This window comes from Engystomops pustulosus, chromosome 1, assembly GCF_040894005.1.
Source record: "Engystomops pustulosus chromosome 1, aEngPut4.maternal, whole genome shotgun sequence".
NCBI classification, from domain to species: Eukaryota; Metazoa; Chordata; class Amphibia; order Anura; family Leptodactylidae; genus Engystomops; species Engystomops pustulosus.
The window spans coordinates 67,031,278-67,053,669 of record NC_092411.1 but is presented as its reverse complement, the minus strand read 5'-3'; the positions used below and the strand labels follow the sequence as shown (position 1 = coordinate 67,053,669).

Here is a 22,392-nt window from a genome sequence, read left to right as displayed (position 1 = left end):
TATGATGAACCAGGGACACTTACTCCTAGATCAAGGTACTGTGACAATCTCCTTATGGCCTCCTTCCATTTAATATCAACTTTGAAAATGATTCTAATGAGCCAGAAGGGCTCTGGCTTCACAGGCTGTTACATTGTGAAGGAGCACGTCTCACACTACTCCATTATCCCTCTGCAACTCCACCCTCACTCTGTTTGCTGTAATCTTACACAGGGGTCATGAGAAGTGCTCCTGTACAGTGTAAAGCTACAGCATGCAGTGGGCTCTCATAGGGCCCCCACCCCTCCAGAGCTCTCTGACTCATAAGCTTCAATTTACAAGTTGATTTTAGAAGTCAATTCATGTTTAGAACACAATTCAGGTTGCAAAATAAGCCAGGGGACCCCTCTTCTCACTACAAAAGCAGGAACCACATTCATTGCATATTCATGACAAAATGGAACTAATACTAGTATGAGTAATGAAGATCTGTCACTGCAAGAAAATGTGGACAGATCTGATACCACTGATATAAGCACGAGCAATGTCGGACTGGCCCACCAGAGCATCAGGGAATCCTCCGGTGGGCCCCAAAGATATAACACTTTTTAATGGTCCCCAAAGATCTTCATTTAGTAGTGAATGGAGTAATCACTGGATATTATGATCTATGTCATGAAGGACAATTCCGATATTATAGATTATTAGATCTTTTTGATGATAAATCCTTCATGATTTTATTTTTTATGGCATTTTATGGTTGAAGGGTGGGCCCTCAAGATCACCACCTCTTTTAGGCCCAACACATGCCAGTCTGACACTGAGCACAAGGCAAATGTATAAAGGAAGCTACTAAAGAATTCAATGTCTTTATTTAAAAAAAGAATGTCATAAACAGAATTACCAGAAATACAATGTACTATTACTATCTTCAGAACATGGCTGGGTGTCAGTAATATTACCTCCATAAGTGCCACTTCACTGTCATCATTTAGTGCTTTCTCATACTCAATAAGATGGCTGCACACTGCACTGCAAGCTTGCTCATAATGCTCACAGCCGTGTACTATGTTTCTGGCTGTCAGTTGGAAACCATGCATGTCTGGGAGTCAATAGGAAAAGCTGTCAGCCACGGCCAGATCTCCAAACAAAAGAATTGAACTTGCCAAATCTTATTTCCTCTTATTTCGCTTCTGAGAAAAGTCGGCAGGTTCGGCTCTATACACATTAGATGGGCTGGTTCAGATGATGTTCATCTAATATGAATATTTGCTTTATTTTTCTTTAACTGAGATGCATTCTGGACTATTTCATAGTGTAAAAGTTATTTTAAAAAAAAGAGATGACAGAAGCCTCAGTTAAATTCAATCACTTCCACATATTGTTGGAAGTGGAGTTTCTGCTGTTTCAGTTTTAACGGAATTATTTTGTTTTTTCACATTCGTTAAACACAGATCATTATATCAATAAATACCCACTAGTGTCACTAAAACTGACACATTACCAGTCCTCATTGAATGGTATTATATATCAGATGCACAATTCTTGGAAGTTTCAGAACTTCAGTCCCAAGCTACTTACAGGGGTCTTTATAAATTAGTAATGTCAGGAACACATCTGATCTTCGTCTTTCTTGTAGAGAAAGCAATCCATACACATAATTCCTTGGGTTTATTTAGGTTTTTATAGTAGTGTGTCTCTTAAATTCAATGGCCAAACTCTAGACTTAAATTAAGATTCCTTCCAATGAGTCCAATAACATCCACTGGTGGTCATCTAATTGCAGCAACAGAGAGTGGTCCTATGGAAGTGGTAGAAGTCTGCATGCTGGCATAAAGATTTTTTTGAGAGCGTAAAAGAGGAGTCTGGGTATCCACATCGCGATAATTATTTTGTTTCTGACAACGGATCATTTGCTGTGTCCATCCATATGCCAAGCTATTGAGGAATCCTTGAGAAATTGCTGTAAATGCCTGAAAGACACAAATTGTAACCAATCATATCTAGATTAGGATTGAATAAATTTATGTGTTAATGTGAAAATTGTGCCAAGAGTAAAATAAGTCATCTAGCAGCCAAATACAGTTCGCAACTTAACAGACGACAACTTAACCCAACTTACAGACTACCTCTAGTTACACTCTGCCCAATGTTCGACTTCAGTGAAGCTCTCTCGATACTGGTAACTTACTGAACTTCAATGGTAAACATGAGAGGTATCAAAGGCATGAAGCTTTATTGATAATCCTTGTTCCTGAGACAGCTCAAAAAACTAGAAAATCCAATTGCCACAGGGATAAAAAAAAAAAAAAACAGAAGCGGAATATTAACCCGGAAGAGCTACAAATGTATTATTTTCATTATTTTGTATAGCCAAAAACAATAGCGGAATATAAACCTGGAAGAGACATTTGTAGGTCTTCCAGGTTACGCTTCTGTTTTTGGCTATACAAAATAATGAAAATAATAGTGTCTTCTTTTGAATGGAGCCATAAAGATAGGTTATTTTTTACATTATGTACTTGACTTTTATAATGTTTTGGTCATCTGAAATAAATGCCATTAAACATCATGTCAGTAGATCATAGCCAAGTGATGATGTTGATAGGACAAGAATGAAGATACCTAAAAAACCACTGAACTCAGCTCAGATATTCTCGGCTAGCAGGACTGTCCCGCATCAGAAGTATTTTAAGTGTTACTCAATTGGTTCTCCGTAATTGCTTGGATTTTTTTTTTCCATTTTCTTAACCCTGCAATGTGCTAAGTATGAGGGTTGAGTCATGACTGTAATGTAATAGAAGAACATTTCAACGAGAGACATCCGCACTCTGCCAACATGACATTTTCCTAAATTAATCTGTTTTTGGAAAACTTTTAGAACATCATCAAGGGATCAGTAAACATCAGGGTAATATAAAAGTGGATGTAGACACAGCAGCTTGTGGAAATAACATTGTTGTTTCTTTAAACCAGTTGAAGTAAACTGGTGGAAGTTACTTACATTAGGGACATCCTTCTCTATTAGATTTGTTTTGACAATGAATCAACTTTTAGGGCCTTTTTGTGGTGTACATGCACAATATAAACCAGGAAGAAGCAGCACTACCATACATCTAAGAACAACCTCAGAATGCTTCAGCCTCCCTTGAGATTGTGTGAACTGGATGAGAAGAAGCCAGTTCCGTCAGAAGGTAGGCCAGAATGCTGGGCCTTGCTGCAGCAACACAACGGGGATGTAGATAATGTACCAGAGTCCTGAGGGGTAAGGCTTTCCTAAGCACTTTAGACTAATTTCAATATTTGTAGAAACGATTTTTAAGTGGTTTGAGAAAAGTAGGATTTAAAAAAAACAGCATAACTGATTTGTAGAGAACATGACTTACAGTATGGTAATCTGACTTTATGTGGGTAGATTTGAGTGATGGAAACCAAACTGCTCTGACAAGGGTGGAATTCTTATGGCTAGACAACTTTCAAAGGGTGTCTCCAAAATGGCTGATCTTGTCAGGTTTTCTCAGTATGTTGCCAGTAAACTAATCTATGTGGGAGGATGGATGGGGACACGAAATGAGGGAGCATAGCAGTGGGATTATTAGCATATGTATTGTAGGCGATTCTAAACTGGTGGGTTGTAAAGTTATGTTTAAAGATTTGGAAGGTTGAGTTTAGTCTAACATGTTTTGGTAGAAAGTTGCAAAGGATGAAGGAAGCATGAGAGAAGTCATTCATATTAACTTACCTGGATATAGCACAATGCTTGATAACCATCTGGTAACCATCCATCATTCTTTCCCGGCATGGTAACAAAGATCAGTATAATAACTGTAGAAACAAAAATTCATGAGTATTACATTATATCCTAACCCACACATACATTTAAAGTGGTTGGCCACTTCACCTCATGTCTTTTTATACTGTGTGTGTTAGTATGGAGGGCAGGGTATTAGGTAATTTACCAATTTACATCTTTTAAAAGTTATGAATTGCTTTCTTCATATGTAAAGTGAAGCCTCCTGTCTTTTACCACATCAACCAGAGATTCCTGTCCATAAAATGGCCGTACATGGAGGGTCATGTGGTCTGTCAAAAACAGCTTTCATTGGTGGATGGGCACCCTTAAAACTATAGTGATAACCAAGAAATTTGTTACTTGTATGCCCATTTTCGGATTCCTCTTTTATACAGATATTCTAAGCCTTATAATATTACTGTAGGAAGGAATGGAAGTTTTGCCACATGAAAACTGATATGAATGCATATCAGGACTTTTAAATCTGCTGCTTGTCAATTTCATACAGAAGATTCCCAAATTTCTTCTCTCTCAATGGTAAAAGAGAAATTCTATGTAGAATCTGAGGGCAAAATCCCGTCACATCTAGTAAACTATGATTTACATCATTGTTATTTTTAAATACATATAAATGAAAATGAGCTGTTGTTCTCCTAAAATAAACAACACAATGCTGCTGTCAGGATCACAAATGGTGCCTATTCCCTTATTAGAGCAGTCATTAGGAGAAGCAAGGAAGACAATAATGCTGAATGGCCGGACTGACCTGGTAAGCAGCAGAAAATAAAAATCAAGGGAAACAGTAGTAAGCTATATCTTGCAGCAGTGATGGTAGTCCAATGGTCCTCTAGTAATCGTGAATCATTTTGAATACTTCTAAATAATCGATAGGAGTAACTCAGAATGACCTGGAAATACATAACACATAAATGTTATGGGCAGGAGATAATGATATGTCACAACACTTAAAGTATATTCATTCACTATCTTTACATATAGTAAAGCTATTCTGCCTTATCATATGCTTATCAAAAACACACAATTTCTGTCTGTCAAAGTGGAAATAGGAGATTGAATCCTTACCAAAATGCTTATTGATGAAAGGGAAAATGTAATCATAAAGATAATGGTGCTGTATGTGTGTACGGCGGTGCAGCCATCCTCAGTGTGAAAGCCATAGTCTATTGTGATGTGGGATCCAACGTTTAGCACCAAACAGCTGTGAGAAACATGGAGAAAAGTCAGTACAGGACATCACATTTTGTGTATATAAAGAACAGCTGCTATATGTATATACAGATACATACATCTGCTGAATGGGTTCACACAAGGCAATGGTTAGGATACTGTTATGTTTTACCATTGTGTGGTAATGCTGATACTACATATACTACAGTGCTCTTCCTTAGAACAGCCCTCTGCCTCCCCATTATACTAAATATTACAACTTTCTACATTCTGTATCCACCACACTAGTGGCTTTCTCTTATAATGTATTGGGTCATGCCCCCAATTAAACTCAGTTTGCCAACTTTCTACTTGTAATACATCAAACATATGGCTACAAGCTTATTAGTTAAGAATTTATATTTAATTTCCCTGACAATCTAAGGTGGTGAATTATGGAGAGATTGGTAGTTAAAGAGGTTGTTCGATTAGACATGGCCCTGCATGTGTATGTATTTGTACATTTGCAGCCTATTCCTGTTCTCTCCTCTTCAGTCCATCCTAATGGTGTCACCCACTGTGTCTCCTTCTCTCACAGTCCCTCTCTCTAAATTATCTGCTTCAGCCCCTCCTATTCATTGCAGACAGCACTAAAGGAATTAGAAGAACTTTTGGGGGATTAATATTAAGGCAGAGAGGGCACATGGGCAACTTTTTATTTCTGGTTGTTCAGGTTGTTGATGCTGTTAATGCTATCATTTGGAGAGGTCATAAATGACTAAATTATAAATGCAATGGATCACAACTTGGTCCAAACCATAATACATATACATCATAATTATATAGTGACATAGATTTGTTAGGCTGGTCATACTCATTAGATGTCTCTCCAGACTGCCATTGTATGTGGTTTTATTGAGATGAGAGGAGTAGAATGCTTTCAGATACCTCTAACTTATTTAACATTAGAACAAGAGGATGAGGTATGCTAAACAGCCCATCCTGAGCCATATATAACATTATGTCACCCCGTAGAAGAAAGTTGGAGGGCCTCATACACCTTAGTTCAGTGTCACCACAATCTGCGACTACATTCAACATATAGTTTAATGTGTATGGCTTTAGTATCATAATATAAAAACAATGATCTTGTATGACGTGATATTTAATGACATATTAACTATTGACACTCACTGAAAGATTGATACATTTCGGCTATCCTTCATCATCATCACCACCCTACTTCCATTGCTTTTTTTAATGCAAAGAATCACTACAGTGTATTACATGTTGTATTGCTATATGTCAGTTTAGAATATTCCAGCATCATTTAGTAGAAACTATTTAGTGTAGTTTTACCTGTTGTTCCCGTAGCAATTTATTGTGTTACCATAATAAAATACTGGGCAAATGAGTAAAACAGGAACCAGGCTAAAATAAAATAAGAATATTATAATATTAGAAACACCGGTATATACAATTGTATACAATAGAAACCGTACATGTATGTATTTTTTTTCTTCCATTTGTTATATAATCATAGGGACCGGTTCAGACCTCAATTATCTCATCAGTTTATTGCATCAGTTATTGTCAGACAAAATTATGATTGGTCAACACACAGAAGCAGTGTAAATCATTCCATTATAACTGATCTCTGTGTGGTCTTCGTAGTTTTGGTTCAGAATAACTGATGCATAAAAATGGTCAGTTAAGTTGGGAACTGACCCTAACCCTTACAAGAATGTGTACTATCTCAGGCTGCAAGTCATTGATCAGCAGTCCGTTGTATGCAGCCCATGCTGCATTGGTGTGTGAGGTCTACTCACATGCTAAAGACTGGAAAGAGACTCCGGGTCACAAAGGGAGGCAGCATTAGGACCTGCATTGAGTTTTGAAGCTGAGACTCACAAATGGGACCATGAAACCACAGCCATAACAATGAATGTGTCTTCATGCAGTATTTAAAGCCAAAGTAAAAAGGTTATAGTATGGTAAAGGGAATTATAAAGTAATAAACTGATATGTGTAATAAACTGATATGTGTATTGACTACCATTGACTACAATAGGTCTATTGTTTTACCTGCATAAAACTGTCACTATTCTTCCAATCCAAGTTTCCAATATTGATATCTAAAAAAATGTAAAATATAATAATTTATTGTTAAAATACACCAGATAAATCTCATAACTTTGGACTTGACCGTCACACTACCCTCTCAATAAGGTGATCACTACATGAGGAGCCGAGGTCTGTTTGTTATGTTTTCTATGAACAATCACGAGCAATAACTATGCTGAAAAACATCCTGACCTTATGCTGGTATGAGTGCTAGCAAGGTGTGTCTACAAGTAAGCTCTTCACACGAGTAAATATCTTCAAGGCAAGTGTCAAATCACAAGGGCAGAAAAGTAACCAAGTTCATGTTTCCTCATATGCTAATGACTAATGGTTTAGGTTCATATCTGTAAACTAACTCCTTCCCACACCAATAGGTATTGTGGTATGGAACACAATCTGTGCCCATTAATTCACCTGTGGTAGAAGGTTATGATGTGTTGGTCATTTTTAAATGCCATCTGCGAATCAACCCTAATATTGTACATATTGGTCCACCTTTATCATTATTGTTTATTATATTATTAGTGTAATAAGGCACATTCAATTGCTTAAGGTCCAATGAGGAGACTAAGTGCTTTGTCCTTCTTTCTTTATGTGCACCTTTAACATAGAGCGTGCAGCACAATGCTGTCGAGTTGCAGTAATAAATGTGGCACCGGAACACCTCTTAAGGTACAGAATTTTCTGTCTTGTTGGACACAGTGCAGCCGTGACACTGATGCAAAAACTTCATAAATTCTTTTGAATGCAAAGTCAGACAGACAACTGGCACAAACACTTTAAGAAATGTGGGCCGGCGTCTTTTACTTTCTCTCAAAGTGATCCGGAGGAGATGCACAGGTTGGACTTGTAGGGTTGCTTACTACAAGCCCCATAATGCCTTGCTTATGCTTTGTAACTCTGACCCAGCTACCTTTTCACTGCCTTCAGAGTCTCCTTCTCTCCTGCTATTAACAGTACCATGGACATCTTAGTCCCTGCATATGCAATATGTATTCCTTGCAACTTAGCTTTGATTTGTTGCTTAGAGGCAGTGAAAAAACCCAACCCTTATTGAGCTATGCAACACTTCCACATTGCTCAATGTAGTTAATGTACTCCTTATGCTGTCATGGTAATCCATGGGACCTCCCCACTGAGTCTTGGGGAGCCAATAACAGTCTTGTCTCTCTGTCAAGTGCCTTATACACTAAACTTGAACATGGCATCTGATGAATTGAAGGGGTTGTCCACTTTCAGCAAAGGATTGCTGGCTTTTTGTAAGGAAAAGTTATACAATTTTCCAATATACTTTCTGTATCAATACCTCGTGGTTTTCTAGATCTCTGCTTGCTGTCCTGCTACAGAAAACTTCTATGTTTACTTCCTGTGGATAGAAATCTGTCCGTGGCCCTATGATGGACAGGCACGAGTACAACCCATTATATCACACGGCTCTATTGTCATAATAACGACTCTTGCACCTGCATGTGCATCACATGATCATGGACAGATTTCTGTCCACAGGAAATAAACACAGAAGCTTTCTATAGGACGACAGCAAGCAGAGATCTAGAAAACCATAAGGAATTGATACAGAAGTATATTGGAAAATTTTATAACTTTTCATTACACAAACCATATGAATTACTTGCTGAAAGTGGACAGCCCCTTTAAAGGAAACCTACCACTTCGTGTAGGGCTTATAAGCTGGACATGCCGTGCACCAGCTCAGGGTGAGCTGGTGCCGGCGCTTATCTCCGTTATGTTTTTAAACAGTTTGAAAGTGTTTTAACAGTTTATAAATGTTTATATCCTTACTAACTTCCCCGCACCGGGGTCCGCGCTCGGCGCACCATGCGCGCGACCGTGCGTGCATCTGAATAGGAAGTGGTAGCGCGCATAGTGCGCCGAGCGTGGTCCCCGGTGCAGGAAAGCCAGTAAGGATATAAACATTAATAAACTGTTAAAACACTTTCAAACTGTTTAAAAACATAACGGAGATAAGCGCCGGCACCAGCTCACCCTGAGCTGGTGCACGGTATGTCCAGCTTATAAGCCCTATCCCAAGTGGTAGGTTTCCTTTAACAGCCAGCATTTATTTTCAATCACACACATTGCAAGCCTGATGTCAGCTGTATATTGCAGCTGCTGTTGTACACTGCTCAAGTACAGCTCCCATCGTCATCGTATACTATTCCACATTAAGAGGCTTCATACATACAGATGTTGTATGGGGCTGTGTACTAGCATTGTTTCAGCACCTAGCTCACATCCCTTTTACCTCTATAGACCCATGCCCACAGCACCAAGCAAGAAGCGACCGCCGAGCCTGCAAATTGCAGAGCAGGACCTATTCTTGCCCGAGTTTTTTGATTTCTAAGATCCATGCCTGAAGCTAAAAACACATTAAAAGACTCATAGCTGAACATACTATGGTAATGAATTGAGGTAGGCCTGACCTTCAGACCTTTTAATAATAAAATAACAGTTAAAGTAAATCTACCACCAGGATAAAGAATAGTAAACCAAGAACACTGACATACTGATGTGTGCTCCATCTGGCAGGATCCACTCCTTCTTTAAGCTCCCTATGACCTTGTTTTTAAGAAATAAAGGTTTTAAAAATGATGCAAATGGTTCCTGAGGGGCTCCGAGCTCCATTGACATTGATGGTGCAAGAGCCCTTCAGGTGCATCATTTTTACAACCTTTTTTTCATAAAAAGAAGGTCATAAGAAGCTAAAATGAGAGCAGATCATGCCTGACGGGACACTCACCAGTTGCGCATGTGTGCTTGGTTTACAATCCTTCATCCTGGTGGTAGATGTTCTTTAAGGTATGTTATCTTAAAAATGGACACTTTGATAAGCATGTTTACATATAATGTATTCCAACTGACCTGATTTAAGTCATGGCTTAATCTTCTTCTGAAATGACTGAAGATCTGCCACACATAGTTGGCTGTGTATAAAAATGTTGAAAGATAAAATATCTGTAGAGCAGAAGAAGAAATGTAATAAGAATTTGTCTATAGCACTAAATGCCAAACCACCGGTGTCACAGAAAATAGATGTGAAACATAAGGTAAAACACCCTGGTCCAGACATATTTTATATAAACAAGGTAGTGCACATAAAGTACCACAGGGATTGTGTTCTGATAAAAACTTTAAATAGGGGCTACATTGAAAAGAGTTACATCATGAAATGTGAGAAGCTGGTACAAAAAGATGTGCTTTGTATATTGGGAATATTGCCTTAGTTTTCTTAGGTAGCACATTCCAGAGAATTAATACAGCATTAGAAAAGTCTTGAAGACAGGAGTTAGAGGTTTGGTTTATAAAAGGTGTTAGATCGTTGGCAGAACAGAGAACACTAGATCGGTGGTAAATAGTAAAGGGAGGCAATTTAGGATAATACAACACAAATTTACAGTAGTCCAGATGAAATTGAAGTGTACATTGCATGAGCGTGCAAGTGTTTGAATACAGACACCAAAGCACAGAAAGCATACTGCTAGGAGCTATGGTAGTACCATACACTGAAGCAAATTACAGTATCAAATTTAGAATGTTTAGTAGATGGTCAAAACACAAGAATTTCAGTTGAGGAAAGGGTATTCCTATAACAGGGGCAGGTAATGTAATCTTTCTCTTCATATAAAAAATTCAATAATTTCATTCCTCAGGCACTTGACAAAATGTACCTTCAGAAATCTACCTATTGAGGTAGATATGATGGTGGGTGGCTAGTAACATGCCAAGCCCCCTAATCTATTTTACTTAGTCCTAAAATACTTGCTAGTTAATATGCTAATTATCATCAGAGGCTACTACAGGGGTCGAGTAGCCTCTCCGGGTAGTGGTGGCGCTCTGCTCGGCTCCGAAGTCAGAGCTACTGTGCATATGCGCAGAAGTGTGAGGGTTCACGCAGGGGATGAGCAGGTAGGTGGGATCACAGAGGCTACTGGGGCATGGAGCAGCCTTTGCTTCCAGTGCTACTCCACCCCCCTGTAGCTTCTGCCAATAACTAGCGTATTAGTTAGATAAAGTGTAGTTTTCAGTTTAGGAAGTACTTAAGAATTAGGGCTTAGCATGTTACTAGCCAGCTACCATCAGATCTACCGTGATATATACATTTCTGATGGTAAGTTTCCTTTAAGTGATAAAAAATATTGACAGACACGTAAGCATAGTCTTCAAAGTGACCAGAACAATGTACTTTTTTCCACTGTATGTGATTTCCTCAAACCGATGTTTCCTGTTCAAAGAGTCAAGAGATTTATTTGTCTGGTTTTCTTTTATGTATATTAAGCCCTAGACAGACTTGTACAAGGAAGGACAAAAAAAAAAGCTTTGTATAAATACACAGAATCACACCTCCCATTTACTTTATTAATAAAATAAATACTAAAGTCTTTATTTTTCTAAGACAAATAGAATCTATGGCTTAATATTAACTTCTAAGATGTATCTATATTAAAAAAAGGGTTATATGTGGGTAAAGAACTTGTTTGCTTTGAGATGACTCACATCTGAAATTACACAATAATGAAAATAAGATTTTTACTACGGTAACATTAAAAGATGGTGCCGCCATGTGTTTGTGATTTAGTTCAAATTTATGACCCTGATGTCAATAAAGAGAAAATTGAGTTTTTCCAATTTCCGAAAAAGGGGCATGGCAAAGTCAGGGAAAATGAGAGGTCATCAGCCTCTTCTGCGTTAACATCTTTCACACTAGAAAACCAATGTGAAATCCTTCTGCTAAAGATGAGTGTTGAAAGGTTAAAACTCCTATGAATATAAATATTTAACTATTAGTAGTATCAGCTGCCGACTGTATGCACATGATTCCTTTTCCTGTATACTTTTCCCATGAAAAGTTTTACAGAAAAATATATTACAATGTCCGACTGAGCACCGGAACGCCCCTTTCAGTGCAGAATTTTGCGTGGACACAATGCAGCCGCAAAATAAGTTGCAGGTACTTTATAAATACATGTACAATGCAAAGTCAGACAGAAAACTGGTGCAAGAGCTTAAATTAATGTGGGCCAAAGTGTCCCGTTCTAGGACTACTCGCAGCGCCGAAGACTTAATGGCCTACATTTATCAAAACTAGTGCTCATAGTGCCATTTGCCTGAGGAGTGTGCAGGGTGCACCAGATTCTTTAAAATTGGCGCACGGTTTTCATGAATCTGGTTTACCCTGCACTGCTCTGGAGGGGTGCACTTTCTTCATGGTGCAGACTTGTGGCACATGGCAGTAATAAATGTAGGGCAAACTCCGACTAAGCACTAACATGTCCCTGTAGGTGCACAGTTTTCTATCTTGCCGGACACAGTGCAGTCCAAGACACTTTATAGATACATGTTCAAGCACTTTGCACGTGCTTTTGAGTGCAAAGTCAGACAGAAAACTGGCGCAAACACTTTAATGAACATGAGCCTATTAATCATAAGCACATATCATGTATTGAGTCCCTTCTTTCGAGCAGAACAGTAGCACCAAACTAAGGTCTGGCCAAGGTTGTCTGAAACAGCCAAAGCCTGAATCTAAAAGGAAGTCAGTTGAAGACAAATATTTGTATTCAGTATTTATTAGTATTCTTTATGGAACATCTTTTATTTCAAGGCTTGTACTTCATGCAAAAGGAAGTGGCATTATTGTTATCTTATAGGGAGTGCAGGTGTTTACCTACACATTCATGTAAGAGCTAACAACCCCTCTGATATGGAAATAGACACAGTTTACCTGAAAAGTCCAGACATCCCTTATCTTCACACATGTACTGAGAGGAAATAAGATTACCTCTCAATACCTTTATTTACAAAGCTGCATTGGGGGATCTATTACCGACTTTCAAACGGAATACTGGATGTCAGTGCTACAATATTGGTACTTTTCACAACTTGATGTTTTAATTGTGGTGCCGCTTGTGAGTTCGACACTTTTCCAGCCCGCGGCGCAATTTTGGCCGCACAATTAGATCAGCTGGTCTAGGGAGTTCTATTGCACCCTCTTGAATGGGGAGACAGTTCTAAACCTTTTTTGTTTGTGCACCAAATCAATAACCCCCTGCGCCACAAACTTATATCCCACTGAAAATTATAGTACACTTCCTGTACCACCCTGCACCCAAATCAATACATGCCTTCCACTCTGTTAAATCCTATTGTCATTATTGCTTTATGATAAAGATAAATGTACAGGCGGTCCCCTTCTTAAGGACACCCGACTTACAGAGGACCCCTAGTTAAAGACGGACCCCTCTGCCCACTGTGACCTCTGGTGAAGCTCTCTGGATGCTTTACTATAGTCCCAGGCTGCAATGATCAGCTGTAAGGTGTCTGTAATGAAGCTTTATTGATAATCCTTGGTCCCATTAAAGCGAAAAAATTTGAAACTCATTGACTTGGGCAAAAAAAATTTTTGTCTGGAACTACAATAAAATATACAGTTTCAACTAACATACAAATTCAACTTAAGGACAAATTTATGGAACATATCTTGTACGTAACCCAGGGACTGCCTGTACTCTTATTTAACACCTAAAAGTATTTTAGAAAACAAAATACCAGGAAATATAAGGATTACACTTTATACACATGTTGTAGTAAATCTTATATGCTTACCTGGCCCATTGCCTGGAGGTTGAAGCATTTCACACCGGAGGTATCTGATTTGTACAGAACTGCCCCAACAAGCCAGCAAAAAGCCAGAAGTAAATCAGAGACGCTGAGATAAAAGAGTGGCCGGACCTAAGTGTGAAAAGTAATGCTATTATTACAATTACAGAAAATCATTTTTTGGGAGGTACAGTACATAAATATACAACAAAAACCTACACATTTTGTCAGCTGAGACACATATTCATTGGTTTACACTTATCTCACCCAATACACCTAATACATACAATATAGGGAATTTATCATACAATGGTGCTAGGCATAGGCTCCATTCTCCTGATTTATCCCACAACCAGCTGAGCTGTCATAAGATTCTACACCAGGTCTTGCTGTTACTTGAATGGGTGGGAGCAGGCACAAGCCCACACTGCCAATGGGCACACCCGCTACACCCCTCCACGCAAAGTGGTGTACAAGGGGAAGTAATCACAATTCCTGGCAGTTTACAAGGAATTGCTATTATTTCAGATCTTGTAAATGTCCCCCTTATACTGAAGTATTGCATTGTTTGGGATTCATGACAATCCCACACAAATATTGGGGCACATTTACTTACAAAGTCGGAAAGTTCACTAAAAGTGCATTGTCCGTGTACAATGCTCGGTGTGACCGATTCATTAAGAACAAGCTCCAGAAATCATGAATCTGTTGCTTCCCCGCACTGGCCGACAGAGTCCACCATCTTTTTTGTGGTGCACCTTTAACACAGGTTGTGCGACACAATTTGAAAGTTATATACGACGCTCAGTCCGAATTAGTCGGACAATACGCCAGCCCGCCCCCAATTTGTGTCACATGCAAGCCGGCGCCGATGTGGTAAAATCCGATCGCTTGCGCCTGTTAAATGTGCCGCAAAACGGAAATCGTCGGGAAACCCGACAAAAATACGCTCCTCGGATCCTTAGTAAATGAGCCCCATAGTCTTCCTTAATTTATATTTCTTTTATTTAGCGAGTCTCTTAGTGGGTGATCCTAGTAGAGGTAAATGTTATCACATTTCCTAGAGAATAACACTATCGCATAACACTAGAAGATGGAGCACCTAGGATTCATGTAAGAAAATACAACTTATCTAGCTCACCTCTGGTAATCTACAGGCATTCTGAAATACAGCATATCCAATGATTGAGCCAGAACCTATAATGCTAAAAAGCCAAAAAAAAAACATTAATGTATCCAATAATTTTCATAAATAAATAATCAACGTTTGAATATTCAAAATAATGACAGGAATTATTTGGTTTCTAAGTTAAATCTACATTTTACTTTTCCTTAGGTCCTTTTCATATTTACTTTTTAGCTTCCATTTATAATGGTAGTCATCTGTCACATGTGTTACTCTACAGACAGACAATTAGTCCTCAAAAAACATAGCTTCACCAACAAAATGATAGAATCAGCAATGAAGGCTCTTATAGACACAAACCTACACATAGCATGTCACGGGTGTCCCTGCAATCCATGTCTCGGGGTGCAGGCACACCCGTGCCCCTCTCTGTGGCGCCCTGTCCCCTGGCTCCCGTCCCGGCTAGGAAGCGCACGCGTCCGCCAGCTCTCAAAGAGCTGGCATTCTGGGTTTTCCATAAAGGCCGGCTGCTCCCATCAACCCCTGCTGGATCTTTGAGCTCATGTCCGTAGAGAAAGCTTCCTTGTGTTTGTTCCTATCCTTTTTCTTGTTCCCACTCTGCCTTGATCTCCAGTTGTGACCCCAGATTTGACCTCAGACCTTGCATATCTGCCGTCTGCCCTAACTGCCTGCCTCCCAGTCTGCCCGCTGTCATTGTACCTAGACCTTGACTGCCACCGCGGGCTAGTCCCACCTGTGGAACGACCTGGTGGCACCACGCCACAGCAAGACCATCCTGCTTTGCTCACCGAGGTGATGTCCTACACATGAATGAAAAGACAACGCTGGTCCTGTATCAGTCACTCCAGAACAGCCCATTTGTTAGTGTCTAAGTCACCAAAGCTAAATCCAGCCAAACCATGTCTGCAACTATACAACCATTTCTCTAAACTAAGACATATACAAGTCTGGTACACAAATCTCTGCCATAAAAATCTTTTTTTGGCCCCTCTGATGGAAGCTTTGTGAGTATTGTGCAGGGTCAAATAGATAAAGAATGCATGCAACGGTGGCATTTAGAATAATCAAAAGGTATTTATGCAACTTCAGGCATATGTCACTCCGAGCAATGTGATCTTTATGACAAGATGAGCCATCCACCCAAAAAGCTTTGCTATTCAGAATCTGATCCTGATTGGCACTGGCAGCAACTATGACGCAGGAATGAAGAAGAATTGCTAAGGTAAGTATGTAGAAAAATAGGTTATTATACTTCTATAACTACACATAATAATATGATTTACATTATCATTCAGATCAAAAAAAGACTAAAAGTTTCTGCGTATATATCATGTAGTTTATAAATGAACTGTCACAAATTGCAACATTCTGCGTATGTTACAATGAATCAATAATAAAACATAATAAAACAATAAAAAATAATAAAAAGGGTTGTGATTAGACTTGATATATCTGCTTTTTAACTAGCCAAAACTCCCTTTAGGTGGTGTTGGAAGGATAAACACCTAGCATACCATAGCATGAGAGCAGGGTGAATTAAGACTGTATGGGCCCAAGGCTATACGACTATTATAGCCCCTACAAGTCCGGAATTCACTTCTACTATGTATGGTAGTAGAATCAAGCTTCTTGGGGAATGGATATATTTGGTCTGGTTTGCCATGGGCTCCCTGCCCAAACCACCTATATTATAATCCACAGTTGCATGAGAGTGAAAATATACAGTAAAAACGTCAGTTTCGCACTACTACCTTATGTCATTTACCAACTTCAAACTACAATATTATTGTGATCTTTTTTTTTTAAAATAAGGTTTAAATCAATGACAGAAAATACAGAAAAAACTAGACGAGTGTAGGTTTATCATGATCACAGGGCATCATTTATGGTGCTTCTATAGTACCTTAACACAGAAGTAACCACCTGAATCCAATTCACCTGATTGTATACCTGCAGAAAGAGAGATATAACAAATTTACATGTATGCAAAAATAATTTGGCATATACTAAGGAAATGGCAGTTCAATGCAAAATGGAAGTATCCATTAAACTAAAGAAAAGTCCCAAAACACTACAGGGTATAGGAGCTGCTGTTAGACAAGCATAATATACAGTATATTGTGCTGTGGGGATAGGACTTTGCCCAAGTATTGCTTTCTATATCATACCGTGTTTCCCCGAAAGTAAGACAGTGGGGCACATTTACTTACCCGGCCCATTCGCGATCCAGCGGCGCGTTCTCTGCACAGGATTCGGGTCCGGCTGGGATTTAAGATGGTAGTTCCTCCGCCGTCCACCAGGTGGCGCTGCAGCGCCGAAAATAATCGTAACGCCCCGGAATGCACCATCCCATAGAAGGTGAAGGTGAGCGCTCCCCAAGCGACACATTTTCGGTTTTTAAATGCGGCGGTTTTTCCGAATACGTCGGGTTTTCGTTCGGCCACGCCCCCCCGATTTCTGTCGCGCGCATGCCGGCCCCGATGCGCCACAATCCGATCGCGTGCGCCAAAAACCCGGGGCAATTCATGTACAAGCGGCGCAAATCGGAAATATTCGGGTAACACGTCGGGAAAACGCGAATCGGACCCTTAGTAAATGACCCCCAGTGTCTTACATTCTTTTTACCCTCAAAAGTCCCACTAAGTCTTACTTTCGGGGTATGTCTTATATTGGAAAAAAATTTCGATATCCCACACATCTCCCATAAGGTTACAGCCCCATACAGTATCCCACACATCTCCCATAGGGTTACAGCCCCATACAGTATCCCACACATCTCCCATAGGGTTACAGCCCCATACAGTATCCCACACAGTCTCCCATAGGGTTACAGCCCCATACAGTATCCCACACAGTCTCCCATAGGGTTACAGCCCCATACAGTATCCCACACAGTCTCCCATAGGGTTACAGCCCCATACAGTATCCCACACACTGTCTCCCATAGGGTTACAGTACCTGGTACCGTAATGGCGATGGGATCAATTCCTCTGTGCCGTTTTTACAGGTGACAGGTCATCTTTAAGATTCCTATGCCCTTGTTTTTAAGGCTTTTAAACTATGCAAATGAATCTCATCGGCTCCAGGCTCCATTAACACCTATGGAGATCAGAGCCCCTCTAGCTCATTTGCATAATTAAAAACCCATTAAAAAGGAAAAAAATGGTCCTAAAAAGGTAGGAAGAGCAGATCCTGCCAACAGGGGCACACACCAGTATGTTAGTGTGCTTGGTTTACAATCCTTCATCCTGGTGGTAGATGTGCTTTAAGCAACTAAAAGAAAAATGTTGCGGGTGTCGGAGAAGAAAATAAATTGTGGCACTGACATGGCACGGTGCATCAACAAAAAAATTTGCCAAAAAACTGCCACAGTCAATAATAAATGCCCCCAGTGTGATCTTTTTGAAATGGGAGACATTTTTTCTAGTATCTTTGTCAAGTTTTTGGTATAAGTTGTCGCAGAATTGTCACTGTGGGGTTTTTTTGTGGCTTTTAACATTTTACTCCACTTAGTCAGAGACAATTCCAAAGTCAGAGTTATTTATATGTTGGCTTGCGTTTTTTTAAAAAGTCGCAAATTTAAGTGTAAATCCACTCCAGTAATAGAGACCCCATAAAAGGTGCCATCACTTCTGCTAACAACATCATTTTGATGGCTGCTGGTTCTAATGTTTAGTGGCAAGAAAATGGGAACTAACAAAACACTTGAAAAAGGATTAATTTCGGTGCATTGTATTCAAGCGCTCTGTTTACCCTTGTTCTGTGAGAAATAGGTCATACGTTCAGAGACAGAAGTTCTGTTGCAGAACATATTCTAATCCAGTCACAAAGAAGTTAATGGAGGCAACAGATGTCACCCAGACATTAATGAGTCACGTTTGGTACAGGCCGCACACATTGGTTTACACAGTGGTTTCTATCTGTGGTGGGTCAAAAAATGTCTTTTTTTTTCATATATATTTTAATTTTATCTGTTATACTATGAAACTTCAATAAGATATATATGAAAAAAAATGGCTTTTTCTATCACAACTCCCAAATCTAGGTCAAGATAAGATTGCACGTTCCATTTCTAAATAATTTTGATGAAATGTTATACTGGGACTGTCCCTGTTTGTATTTACCTATACTGAACTTACACTTGCTATTCAGTGCTTGTGAATGCTGTCTGTGCAGGTGTGCTATCCCACCTTACTAAGGTCTGGGAGGAATGAAGCCTCATATGATAAGTCACCACAAGTGCAGCTGTTATTTAAGTAGAATATATTAGTATTCACTCTCTGGGCAGTGAATTTACAAATGTAGTCATTTATTTAGAATACTATTTTGTCACTATAATGAATGGAATCAAAAAGAGTAACATGAATCAGCTTTCTACACTTGAATAACAGGAGGTATTTACCTAACATGATCTGTATTAATATATGAAGTTGCCTAAGATATATAATGTGGCAATGCCTCCTCACACATGAAGGAATGCCCAGCTCATGTCACAGGATAACAAATAATAGGAATTTCCTATACTCTCCTTTATGGTCACCTGTCAGCAGCCAGGAGGTGGAGCCACAGGCCTCAATGTGGATTTCCCTTCCGTACCACAAATACATTTTTTTCTCATACTTGCCTCTACAAGATGGGAGTAAACTAGATAGCAACTCCTATAACAATGCTATCGATGTATATTAAAATGATAAAATCTAAGGAAGAATACAAGTCAAAATAAAACTTAACTATATACCTGTCTATCAATCTATCATCTAACAATGCCATACCCATCACATCTCTGCCTCATGCCTTTCTAAGTCACAACTAGCATACAGTATTATTAACCACATATCTAGCGTTATAATATATGTATATATATGTTATATATCTACTTCTACATATTTGATTTGAAAAGCACTACAGAATTTCATGGCGCTATATAAATAAAGATTATTCTTATTATCTACCTTTTTTTATGCATTTCATGCCAATCCTCTATATCAAATCTATCTATCCATCCATCTATCTATAGAGGTAAAGCAACAGCACCGGCAAGCAATAGTTGTGGGTGCCTGCCACAAGAATCAGCTCCCTTAGTAAAACAAGTATAAAAATTAGACAGCACTCCAATATGGCAATATGAAGTGAAAAAGGGTTACTTCATCTCTTTTCTTTTCTCTTCACATATCTATCTAATTATCATTGATTTATCTATCTTACACCTATTTATCTACTACTGTATATATCTAACAATCTATTTCATATCAATCTACTTATCTACATACCTATTCAAAACTGCTTCCAAGTACAATAAAATCAAGTGGCTTTATTCACCAATGCAGACAGAAGCAAATTACAGCTCACACACTCAGATTTTCTTGTTGATTATACACTCTTCAATTTTCTGTGATTTATCTAATGTAAATCTATCCATTATCTATTAGTCCACTATCTATCGATAGGGCGGCATGGTGGCTGAGTGTGTAGCGCTTCTGCCTTGCAGCGCTGTGGTCCTGGATTTGATTCCCACCCAGGTCAACATCTGCAAAGAGTTTGTATGTTCTCTCCGTGTTTACGTGGCTTTTCTCTGGGTACTCCGGTTTCCTCCCACACTCCAAAACATACTGGTAGGTAGGTTACATTGTGAGCCCCATGGGGACAGGGACCAATTTGACATGCTTTGTGCAGTGCTGTGTAATCTGTGTGCGCTACATAAATAAAGAATTATTATTATTATCATGTATCCATCTATTGTTTATCTATAGTATATTTATCATATAATTATTTACTTTTTAGACTCCCTTTGCAATCTATCTCATATCTATCTAAACATCTATAAGGCACTGTAACCAAAATAGCACCTATATTGTTATCCACATCTGCATCAAAGTCTCTATTATTTGTTCCTTCACAGTGACTGACACCATAGGAAAACCACACAGTGACTGGGGTCCACCAGGCACCTTACTGATCTGAACCTATAGTCACCCTCCTATGCTATGTGCCTCATCAAAGGAAGGTCACGGCAACAATGAAATACATTCTTAACAACATTTGAAGAATAAATGTAAAGATAACAAAGTTTTCCCACATCTACCAATTCCTCGTCATCTCTTCCACTGATGAGAACCCCCAATAGATCTGATCACTACTGCACAATAATAAGGACTTTTTCAGATTATATTTGGATTTCATATATCTGTTATTTTGAGCTAATTCTACATAGATATTATTACACTGCACAATTGTCACATTGGAATCTGCTTACATGAAGACTGGGTAAGGGCTGAAGAAATATGGAAAATCTTATGAGCTATACATGTACAGCACTTACCATGGACAGATCTCCTGCCAGTGTAATATTGTCCATATCCGGAATGCTATAATTCCGTGTTACAGCCATGGAGGGAGCAGTGTCAGGAGAGCAGGAGTAGTAGTACTAGTGGTGGTAGTAGTAGTAGTGCGCTCCTCTCTGCCATCCCGGTACACAGCAGGCAGAGTGCAGCAGCCGAGGGATATAACTGCTGAGGGCGGGACAATCCTGACTGAAACTCTGACTGCTCGGCTCTCACATAATATCAGATAGTCTCACACATTTATATGTCCGAACTCTCAATCCCGGGTCACTGACTCCCAGGCAGTTCCAAAGTTATTGCTAAGTCAATGATGACAAGCAGGGTGCAGCCAGGACCCTGTACATGAGGTGCACCATGCACAAGCTTTATGGCTTTCTAATTTGTAGGGAATTTCCAGTTTTCTGTGAATAAAGTTTATGTTTTATAACGAAAATGTGTGTATTATTTCTACCTACCAACATTTCAAAAAGGACATCAAGCATCTAGCGAAGTGGTGGCACTTGGAGCCCTCTCTGTGGGCACACAGGCATAGTGCAGAGTTTGCCAGACAGGACTCCTGTAGGCTCAGGCAGCCCTGGAGGTAAAGGATATCTACCACCTGTAAATGGACTGTCAACCAAGCACACTGACATACTGTGTGTTTTTAAGAAAAAAGGCATTAAATTTATGCAATTTAGCCTGAAGGGCTCCAGGCTCCATTAACATTTATGGAGCCTTGCATCTGCATGATTTTAAAGCCTTTTTTCTAAAAAAAAAAAAAAAACAGGGCATAAGAAGCTAAAAGAAGAGAAGAAATGCCATAGCTGGCACACACCAATATATGAGCGTGCTTGGTTTACAATCCTTTATCCTAATGGTAGATGCTCTTTAAAGCAACACATCATGATGTTGAACGTTATGGCAGAATAGGTAGTGTATATACTTGGGTATAAGCCGAGTTTTTCACAATTCTTGTGCTGAAAAAGTCCCAGTCACCTTATACACAAGTATATAAAGAATAAACTTAGTATATAAAGAATAAAGTACTTACTCTCAAGCGTTCACCCACCATCTCCTCTTCTGGTCTTAGGGATCCCGGCATTGCTGTCTATGCACATCTATCTGCTCTGCCTGCACAAACACTATGACAGGGCCTGGTACAGTCTGGTACAGCATGGCATACACATGCTTCTGCCCAATTGCCGTGAGCCCGAAACCAAGAAAAAGGGATGTAGAGAGAAGAGGACGTC

General features: G+C 39.3%; 1 protein-coding gene across 1 annotated transcript; it reads right to left on the bottom strand.

Annotated features, from left to right (window-relative positions):
• Window positions 1-834: 834 nt before the first annotated feature.
• On the bottom strand, window positions 835-21,355 carry TMEM116 (transmembrane protein 116). The gene is made up of 11 exons (XM_072142843.1): window positions 21,142-21,355; window positions 16,726-16,772; window positions 14,817-14,880; window positions 13,682-13,807; window positions 9,944-10,036; window positions 7,025-7,074; window positions 6,299-6,370; window positions 4,856-4,991; window positions 4,539-4,680; window positions 3,722-3,804; window positions 835-1,952 (listed from the first exon to the last, which is right to left on the bottom strand). The coding sequence occupies exons 1-11, from the start codon at window positions 21,208-21,210 to the stop codon at window positions 1,752-1,754; spliced, it is 1,083 nt and encodes a 360-aa protein (XP_071998944.1). The 5' UTR covers window positions 21,211-21,355; the 3' UTR covers window positions 835-1,751.
• Between the last annotated feature and the right edge of the window lie 1,037 nt (window positions 21,356-22,392).